This window comes from Monomorium pharaonis, chromosome 10 (genome assembly GCF_013373865.1).
Source record: "Monomorium pharaonis isolate MP-MQ-018 chromosome 10, ASM1337386v2, whole genome shotgun sequence".
Classification (NCBI taxonomy): domain Eukaryota; kingdom Metazoa; phylum Arthropoda; class Insecta; order Hymenoptera; family Formicidae; genus Monomorium; species Monomorium pharaonis.
Genome location: NC_050476.1, coordinates 9,311,463 through 9,322,063, shown reverse-complemented (window position 1 = coordinate 9,322,063; position 10,601 = coordinate 9,311,463). Strand labels below are relative to the sequence as shown.

At 34.1% G+C, this 10,601-nt stretch overlaps 2 protein-coding genes across 5 annotated transcripts in view; one reads left to right on the top strand and one right to left on the bottom strand.

The window, feature by feature from the left end:
* The first annotated feature begins 200 nt into the window (after positions 1–200).
* Positions 201–2,423, top strand: LOC118647693. Its single transcript, XM_036293062.1, has one exon. It carries the CDS (start codon positions 221–223, stop codon positions 1,796–1,798), a length of 1,578 nt encoding a protein of 525 aa, XP_036148955.1. The 5' UTR covers positions 201–220; the 3' UTR covers positions 1,799–2,423.
* A 6,933-nt stretch (positions 2,424–9,356) lies between these two features.
* The window catches only part of LOC105833851 (uncharacterized protein YMR317W), a 118,364-nt gene continuing 117,119 nt past the window's right edge, over positions 9,357–10,601 (bottom strand). For all 4 annotated transcript variants that reach the window (XM_036293281.1, XM_036293285.1, XM_036293283.1 and 1 more), the window contains one exon: positions 9,357–10,181. In XM_036293281.1, the coding sequence (XP_036149174.1) occupies positions 10,023–10,181 (159 nt within the window). In that variant the 3' untranslated portion in view covers positions 9,357–10,022. The remainder of the gene's footprint in view (positions 10,182–10,601) is intronic.

The window sequence follows — 10,601 nt, the reverse complement described above, 5'->3', positions numbered from 1 at the left end:
CTCAAAACGCTGACATATAAAAACCAAAGATAGAAGTCTGAGCATCTGAGACGATAACGCACCTTGACTTTGCAGAATAATCACCTGCACGCGCCTCAGCGACGGACTATCAGCCGATCCAGCATACCACATAGAAAAATTCAAGGACAACCCAGGGATCTATTACGAAGAAATCGGACGACTACACCAAGTCGAAGCCCATTGGAAACTAGTAATAAGAATGGACATCGCATCCCTAGCACCTAGGCTAGAGCATATAACCAAAAGTATAGAACGCACCGACATAATGTGCAAATCATTACTAGCAAATGTAAAAACATGCAAGAACCTGCATGGAATCCTAGACAAGGGACACAATAAGACAAAACATCTGATACATACCATACAGATGGTATACAGGACGCCGACAGATAAGCGGCGCGGACTGATAAACGGAGTAGGCTCCATAGCCAAGACACTATTCGGAACCATGGACGCCGACGACGAGAAAACGATTAACGAACAGCTGACGCTACTAGAGAACAACAACGCGGTAACCAAACACGCCGTAGAAAATCAATTAAAAGTAATCAACGCCACGATAGCCCACGTGGAGACGTTGGAACAAACTATCCAAGAAAACGAAAACGCACTGACGACACTCCTAGAGAAAATACAAAACCAAAACCTAATACATAACAGACGATACGACTTGGACGAACATTTCACAGTTCTTAACGCTCTGACGAACGATCTACTACAAGACGCGTCCGACATTATCGAATATCTAGCATATATAAAAGAGGGAATACTTCACCCTAAAATCGCGAATATAGATCAAATAATGGAAGCTCTCCGTGAGGCTAGTCTAACCTGGCCCCAGGGACTCTACCTTCCTACAGGTATGCGAAATCACGACTGGTTAAAAATAGAAAAATTGATTAACATCAGCGCCTATTGCGACATAAAAAACATGTATACGATACTTAGATTTCCCTTAGCCAGCCTACCGATCTATAGACTTATGCGAATAATAGCGTTACCGGTGCATAATCACCTAAACATTTTTTCATCTGTAAAAACGACTACAGAATATCTAGCAATAGACGCGGAAAAACAAACGTACCTAACTATCAGCGAAAGCGACCTGCAAGGATGTAATAAAATAAACACCGAACATATATGCGAGGCGACGCATGCGATAAATAAGATAAACACAAATGCGATCTGCGAAGTACAAATGTATATACACAATCGCAACTTACACTGTAACATAAACCATATCATAAGCGAACGCGCAATATGGATTAAGACGCACGACTCTTGGTTGTACTCCACAGCAAAACCTGAAGAAATTAGTATAAAATGCCTAGACCACCCCGAAGGTAAAGAAACGATAAATAATACCGGAAAAATAATTATAAACGAAAATTGCAAGATAGTTACAACCGAACTAATTATTAAACCACACAAAACTCTCAGTTCTAAAATCCTAGACACATACATGCCTAGGATAAATATTACAATGATACAGGAAATTTCCTTAGATAACCACACAGATAGTATACACTTGAGAAAAATTTCCGACAACCCACACGATTTTGGACACCTAAAAATGAGCATAGAAAAAATCAAACAAGAACTGGAGAGTGACCAAGAGCCGTTCTTCCGAAAAAAACAATTCATATACCCAATGACAACCAGCGGCGTTACCGCTTTAATCATAATAGCCATCATGATTTACATAATATATACAAAACAAACTAGCAAACCACCAAGGCCTAACAAAGCAGGTTGTCATCTGAGAACAAAGTTGTAAGCGAAAACATCGCACCCTCGTTTTCTTATCTAACGGGGGAGGGATGTTGTAAGCCGATTACAACTATATCTATTAAAATTGCGACACGCATCTTTCGAAAGACGTTGCAAGAAGCACTTCTTTCGAAAGACGCACAAGAATCCGCCGCGCTCACGGAAGTCCCAATTAACTTCCGTGAGATTACAACAGCGCACTCGGAAGCAGTTCGTATCGCCCTGGAAATAGGCCCTACGATGCAAAATCAAACCGCAAGGCTACCGCGTTCCGATGTCGAAACGCTTAGCCTCGCGGAAGCTATCGACGCCCGGTCACTGGCCCCCGAAATTGTGCCACATATCATAATATATAAACGCGACCACGCCGTGACCGAGCGGAGAGAAAACATAACAACATCCGAGCCGCGTCGCGTACTATACACCTTATCGCGAGTGATACCTAACACCATCACAGCTGATTGTAAGCGCAAGAAACAGAAATAAAGACAACGAACAAGCACGTAAGAAACGTCTTCCTTTTCTTATACACCAAGCCGAACCATCACCCTTTGGGTCCCAACCCTTCAGGCAGAACGATCCCAACTACCGACGGGAAAGAATTCCCAAAACGAGCAAACGCTCACAACAATTCTTACAACATCTTATTATTATTCTAATAATCATATACTATCTATATATTACCCAGTTAATACTTATATTATTATATTCTCTAACGTTCATAACTTTTGAACCACTATTTTACTTATATTAATTATTAAGACCATATAAAATGTTATATTCTTTAAGGTTACAATCGTTCAAAATCATAATGATAATAGTTGATAAAATATTATTAACAGTAGAATATTCATAAGACCATTGTAGAAACCTAAATAATATATAAAATGGTTTAAACAATTAAATAATTATTAATATCAATTTTAGATTATTTTTCCAAACAAATATTAATTAACAATCACCTTTTTGCATAAAACCTAATTAACAAATAGAATATTATACAGGGTGTCCCAAATCTGGTGTGCAATACTTCATGGAAAGATAGACGGGATCGAGATGAACATAAAAATCCAATATAGTCTTGGTTAGGTCTATCAATAATCAAGATATAAATTTTTTAATTTATGCGAATGAGAGCGCGCCTTGCGCGCCGAAGGAAGGGCTCGAGCCGCTCGAGCCATAGCACGGCCTACTGTCTCAAGCATTGGCTGCCGGCGGCGGCGGGGGGAAGAAGGAGAAGCGTGGCGTCGTCGCCGTTTCGACGTCTCGCCGCACCGCGCCTAAGCTCGCGTCGATGGCTGCTACGCATACTCGCGATTACATGACAAGATTATAAATTATTAATAAAAATATGACAAATTTAAATCGTAATAAACTTCTGTAAATAAGAAAGTCAAAAGAGAGAAAGCGATGAAAACGTATGAATCCTGCAAATAATATAATATTTGCCGCATCAAATTCTCTTATCGTTTTTTATGGAATATTCAATTAACGAAGATTTATCACGATTGATTCTTTATACATTCTCCTTTCATAACCATCTTATTAGAAAATTACAAAATGCACGAAATACTATCCCTAATATACACTCTTTGTAAAATAACACGATAGAAAAATATTTACGTTTGATCTAAGGACTTCAGGATAAATTATTCGATGCGACTTCTACGGTAATTATAGGTAATCAGAGATCAATGTTATGTCAAGTATCGTTAGTATGGTTAACAACAAAGGATTTTCTCTTGTATATGATAGAGAACTTCGAGTTTCTTCTATCGTTAATACATTATAAGTCACTGAAAATCTGTCGTAATTAATAATGCAATTAAAGGTAGAAGAAACTGTAAGTTTTCTATGGTTATAAAAGAAAATCCTTCGTTGTATTAACAATACATGATATTAAACATTAATTTTTAAGCATAATTATCGTAGCATCGCGTCTAAGCTATCGTGAAATCGTTACATCAAGAGGGAATATTTTTCAGTGTTATTACAAAGAGTGTAACATACTATGGATAAGTATTTCGCGCATTTTAGTATGACACCTCTCTCTCTCTCTCTCTTTCTCCCTCTTTCTTCCTCTTTCCCTCTCAAGCACTACGTAGTACACAAATACAATAAATATTACCACGTTTAACAACATTAGTTTGTACTATTCTACTTTCATTATGTGTGTAAATTGAATAAAATTTTAACAATTATCATTTCTTTATATTTTTAGTATTACACACGATCGAAAAAAAAATTATCAAAAATTATCACTAAAACTGCGATAAATAATCAGCACGATACTTTCTTTCTGAGTGTCGTATCGTGTTTAATGTTAAAAATGTTAAAAAATAGTAATCTTGTTAAAAAAATTTTATATGACATTTAATGAAACTCTAATAATATTGATTGGAACTGTTGTTGAAAATGACATTTATCGTGTTTCTGTAAATACTTTAGACTTTAGAGGGAAAGATATTCTGCTAACTTCGCGAAATACATCTTTTTATCTTTGTCTTTTTAATATAAAAATTGTAGCAACGTTCTGCTTTATTTAATTACACATAATGAAAGTAGAATAGCACAAACTAATGTTGTTAAACGTGTAATATTTATTGTATTTGTGTACTACGTAGTGCTTGAGAGGGAAAAGAGGAAGAAAGAGGGAGAGAAAGACGAGAGAGAGAGATGAGAGAGAGAGAGAGAGAGAGACGAGGCGAGGGAGAGGAGATAGTAGGGAGAGGGGAGAGGAGAGGTAGAGGGTAGAGGGCTAGTAATGAGCGAGAGCAGAGATAGACAGCAAGCTCTCTGATCGCTCGGCGTCTCCTAGAGGACTCTCGAGCTCTCTCTCTCCTGCTCCTCTCTCTCTCTCTCTCTTCTCTCTCTGCTCTCTCTCCGCTCTCTCTCGGCCTGCCCTCGCTCTCGTCGCTTCTCTTCTCTCTCTCTCATCTCCTTTCTCTCTCTCTCTCTCTCTCGCTTCTCTCTCTCTTGCCTCTTCTGCTCTCTCCTCGCGCTCTTTCTCTGTATGTACTCTCTTCTATCTCTCCTTTCCTCTCTATCTCTCCTATCATACTTATCAATGCGCGAATGGCATCTTCTGTTACACTCTAATAACACTGACAAATCTTCCTTCTTGATGTAACGATTTCACGATAGCTTAGACGCGATGCTACGATAATTATGCTTAAAATTAATGTTTAATATCATGTATTGTTAATACAACGAAGGATTTTCTTTTATAACCATAGAAAACTTACAGTTTCTTCTACCTTTAATTGCATTATTAATTACGACAGATTTTCAGTGACTTATAATGTATTAACGATAGAAGAAACTCGAAGTTCTCTATCATATACAAGAGAAAATCCTTTGTTGTTAACCATACTAACGATACTTGACATAACATTGATCTCTGATTACCTATAATTACCGTAGAAGTCGCATCGAATAATTTATCCTGAAGTCCTTAGATCAAACGTGAATATTTTTCTATCGTGTTATTTTACAAAGAGTGTATATTAGGGATAGTATTTCGTGCATTTTGTAATTTTCTAATAAGATGGTTATGAAAGGAGAATGTATAAAGAATCAATCGTGATAAATCTTCGTTAATTGAATATTCCATAAAAAACGATAAGAGAATTTGATGCGGCAAATATTATATTATTTACAGGATTCATACGTTTCCATCGCTTTCTCTCTTTTGACTTTCTTATTTACAGAAGTTTATTACGATTTAAATTTGTCATATTTTTATTAATAATTTATAATCTTGTCATGTAATCGCGAGTATGCGTAGCAGCCATCGACGCGAGCTTAGGCGCGGTGCGGCGAGACGTGGAAACGGCGACGACGCCACGCTTCTCCTTCTTCCCCCCGCTGCCGCCGGCAGCCAATGCTTGAGACAGTAGGCCGTGCTATGGCTCGAGCGGCTCGAGCCCTTCTTTCGGCGCGCAAGGCGCGCTCTCATTCGCATAAATTAAAAAATTTATATCTTGATTATTGATAGACCTAACCAAGACTATATTGGATTTTTATGTTCATCTCGATCCCGTCTACCTTTCCATGAAGTATTGCACACCAGATTTGGGACACCCTGTATATACGAACAATAATTTAATTATAAATAAATAATCCTTATTAATTACATAATTTTGCAATTATCATTTATTCATAAAGCTAGTTAACAATCGATTTTAATCGAAGAAATAATTATTAAGGCTTTTGCAAGTGCATAATTAATAAATAAAGTCCCAAGGCCATGTCACTGAAGCTATTGCAGTGTACACAAGATGGCTGACCATCACTGTAATGAATGCGAATCTCTATAAGAAGAATGTAAAATTATTATAAAATTCACATATGCACCAGCGGTGAAATATTACTTAAGATAGAATATTCACTGACGATGTTTAATTGCAAATGTCTAAATAATATAGATATGTTCAATTTCATTACTTATAAATAATTAATAACTATTAATATTAAAGTCATAATTACCATATTAAATAAAAATATTAATTTACAACTAATTTTATTAACTACATAATTTATATAAGTATTTGATACCAAGAATTTGGTTAATAATCCGTTTTTATTAATTACATAATTTATACGAGCTTAATTAATGCTCGGATATTAATTAACAATTGATTTGTAATAAAAGAAATATTATTAAGACTTTTGCAATTGCATAAAATAACGAAAAAGCCTTCAAGGTTAGCTCATCGAAATTTATTACAAGTGCTAAAAATTCAAGAGCGGCGAATCACTAAGGTGATCACCACTGTAATAGATGGGAACCCCTATTTAAAATATGTGCAAATATTATAACGCTTGAATAACGAAATATTACGCGCAACTAAATATTCATTAATAACATACTTGCGAAGGTTTAAAAAATATGAAAGTTACATATATCGTTTGAGAACCACTACTACTATACGTAAAAATTGTTACCACGAAAATAAATGTTAATTAAGAATTAGTTTATTGATAAAACATATCTACGCATATTCAATTATTCAAACTCAGTTAATAATTAATCTTATTAAAACAGAACTCTAAATAATATAAAATCTATTTGTATCAATTAATATTACCATATAAAGTCATTATCTCAACCAATAAGTATTATAAATAATTAATTTCGTTAAATATCAAATAATTAATGCGTAGCGTCTATTAACAATTAAATTTTGCAAAAACTAAGCTTTACAATGAAAGAAATATTATTGTATAAAACCTCCGCAAGCGTAGAAACTACGAGTCGTAGAAACATTAATTAATAATTTATTTCACAGTTATAATATTCGAATGAATATTTTATATGCATAAGATGCATAAATTCCATTCTCACGCTCGGGTATGAGTCATCGTGAGTCACTTGCGAAATTGTTTGATCAAAAAGTAATATGATATTTTTCTGTATCTCGAAAAACTAAACATCCGATGCAAGTACATCCTTTGTAAAATTATGCCAACATTCCGCGGCACCCTTTGAAATTAGAAGCGAGAATGATGCAACTCCTACTTCGTACCACACCCCGCGGCCAACAAACTCGAACAATATAAAAGCGAGCGCCGCGGCGGATCAGCATTGCGCGCCGATATTTTAAAGTATTAACATCACGCTTCTTAAGAGTCACTTAAGTATCACTTTTTCAATCATTGTGCTCCGACTCCATTATCTTGAAAGAATCCGCCATCTTGTCGACGATAGAAAGAACGGTAACACAAAGAAATAAAGACTTGTAAAACTATTAGGGGATCCAGCCTCAATAATATATATATCCCCGAAGACCCTTTGGTGAGTAATTCAATTTAATTAATTTATTTTATAATATTCTCTTAACTTCAATCAAGCTATCATCAATCATTACAAGTGCATACTCTCTCGCGCGTAATCACTTTTCGACCATTATTTTAAATTATTTCAAATTATTTTAATATTAAATATTTAACAATTTAACAACCGAATAGATTCTGATACAATATTACCCCAGTCTGCCGTTTGGAAATTTAATTCAATTTAATTCAGTTTTAATATCATCCAATCACGATTTAATTTAATTTAATTCAATTCAATTCGCGACTTTGACAATTTAATTCTAATTTAATGCAATTCAATTAACATTTTGATTTTTATTTAATTTAATATAATTGACTTTAATTCAAATTATAATTTAATTCAATTTAATACAGCTTAGTTGATACATTGACATTTTATTTGACATTTATTGATACATTGATTAATGCATTTTATTTCTGATACACCGATATTTTAATATTTACTGATATTCTGATTTATTTTATTTTAATGTGACATATCCTGCCATCTGATTTAATTTAATCTATGTTAATGTGCATTGATATCCCAATTTAATTTGATTTAATTTAAATTTCAATACTACAAATAACTCACCACTGAACTTGATTTAATTCATTTTAATGCAGTTAATTTACGATCTGATTTAATTCACAATTCAATTTAATACAGCAGATCTGATATTTCACTTTGATTAAATACAATCCATACTACTATCCAATTCGATTTTATTTTATTTAATGCAATTTTATCCATGATTTAATATTCTGATATCCATATTTATTCTATTTTAATATCCAACTTGTATATCTCTAATTTAACCATTATCACAACATTCTACGTTACTCTTTATGCCAGATATAATAAAATAATATTCAAACCACTGATTCTAATAATTTACATGAAATAATATAACAATTATTCGAAGTTCACATGCAATTCACTTGATTTCATAACGCATTCGAGACCCAACTGAATTAAATGCACATATATATTTTTGATACAACAATTGATTTTCATTTACACATGTTTTATTATTGCCAATTATAACTCCGCTTATTTTACTAATTTAGATATTTAACTGAAGTACTTCCACACTCCTTAAACCTTTATGCGATCTGCAATATTGTTACCTGAATAAATAAATAAATAAAAATTATAAAATACGATCGCATCCTTCTATCTTTCAATGAATAATTTAATCTCATATGCCTCTATATTTTGAAACCCATAAATAATTACGCGTCTACCGCGACTCGTCTGATACGGATCACCGTCTTGTGCGTCGGCTCCTTAATTAAGAAGTCGAGTTTAGTCACCCAACAGCTGGTGGTATTGGCTGACTGGAGCCCGTTGAGGGTACTCCTGGTGATAAAAAGCTAAACGAGCGGATATCTAATATCTACTTTGCACAGGACAATACCTGTATGATCCGTCGGTTTGCTAACGCAGTTCTTTCAGACAATCAAATGAACAATAATAATATTCCGATCCTTAAATTCGATTATACTACAAATATCCTGTCAAGCTGGCTTCTCGGACTGCTCCTTTTTTTTAATTTTATTTTATTCCCGATGTGACGTGGAATACCGCCTAGCGAGAGTGGAGTCGTAAGATACGTTTACAAAACCCTGATTGACAGTGATTTTCTTTTATTTTAATACGCGAAATCTGAAAGAACGATTGAGGGAAATATTTACACATTTATACCCTGTCAGAACGGTGACTCTTGACTCCGTTTTTATTTTTCTTTTTTTTTCATTCCCGACGTGACGTGGGAAACTCCGCTGAGGCGAGAATGCAGTCATAAGATACGTTCACGCCATCTAACTGACAGTGAGTTTATTTTATTACATAAATTTTGAAATGAGCTATTACAATTAATTCATCTAAAACAAACAATTATAATCACGAGGCAATACCTCTCAGTTCCCTCTTATTTCCATGGTACTTCACAAAAACAAGGTAAGACGCTTAAACACTAACAGCATTAACCATTCTTCAGACATCAAGAATTCGGCTGAACTGGCAGCCTACTCAATAATACAACAAGAAATATTCATCACAAGTTTATTCAATCAATAAAGTAAATAATTTTTATCCAGTTTGTAAAATCACTCAAGTCAACTAAATCAATTAGATTTCATAAATCGATCTGTTTTTGTAAAATGACTAAACGTTAAATGAATCCATATCTTACCTGATCATAAATAATTTAATAACATACTTATACTCACTACTTCATTTAATTGTTTCATATGCATATTTTGGATCTATCTATCACATACTGTTTTGAATAATCAACGCACTCTTTTCATTATTTTGTTTTAGCTTATCATTTATATATATACTTTGAACATATAATTTCTATCATTCAAATAATCACATACCACAAAATATATATACATATTATGGTTTATGTACGCAATAAATGAAGGTTATTACTGATTGCTAAATAATAAATACGTTTATTTAACCTGTCTCTCATCCCATTTATTTTTCTCTCAAACGCGATAAACGATCCTTCCGGCTCTCGGCGTATCCCTGGGAAATAAGCAGACGTGCTGCGGTCGCCCTAAAACAATAAATTGAGAGCCCCGTTAGACAAAAGAACGAAAGCTGCCCCCGTATCGAGTAGTCTTCAACGGAACGTTACAAATCGGTTTTTGAAATTTTTGTCCGTAACAATACGATTCCAAATATGAAACCTGATGTCTATACAGTGCCTAACGTTTAAAAGTTCTTGTTTTTAGGTAAAAACAATAAATTTTGAACGATTTGACTACAAATGTATCAAAAAGCACTACATACAATTCCAAATATGAAACCTGATGTCTATACAGTGCCTAACGTTCAAAAGTTCCTGTTTTTAGGTAAAAACGATAAGTTTTGAACGATTCGACTACAAATATATCGAAAAGCATTAAAAACAACTACATACAATTCCAAATATAAAACTTGATGTCTATACAGTGCCTAACGTTCAAAAGTTCCT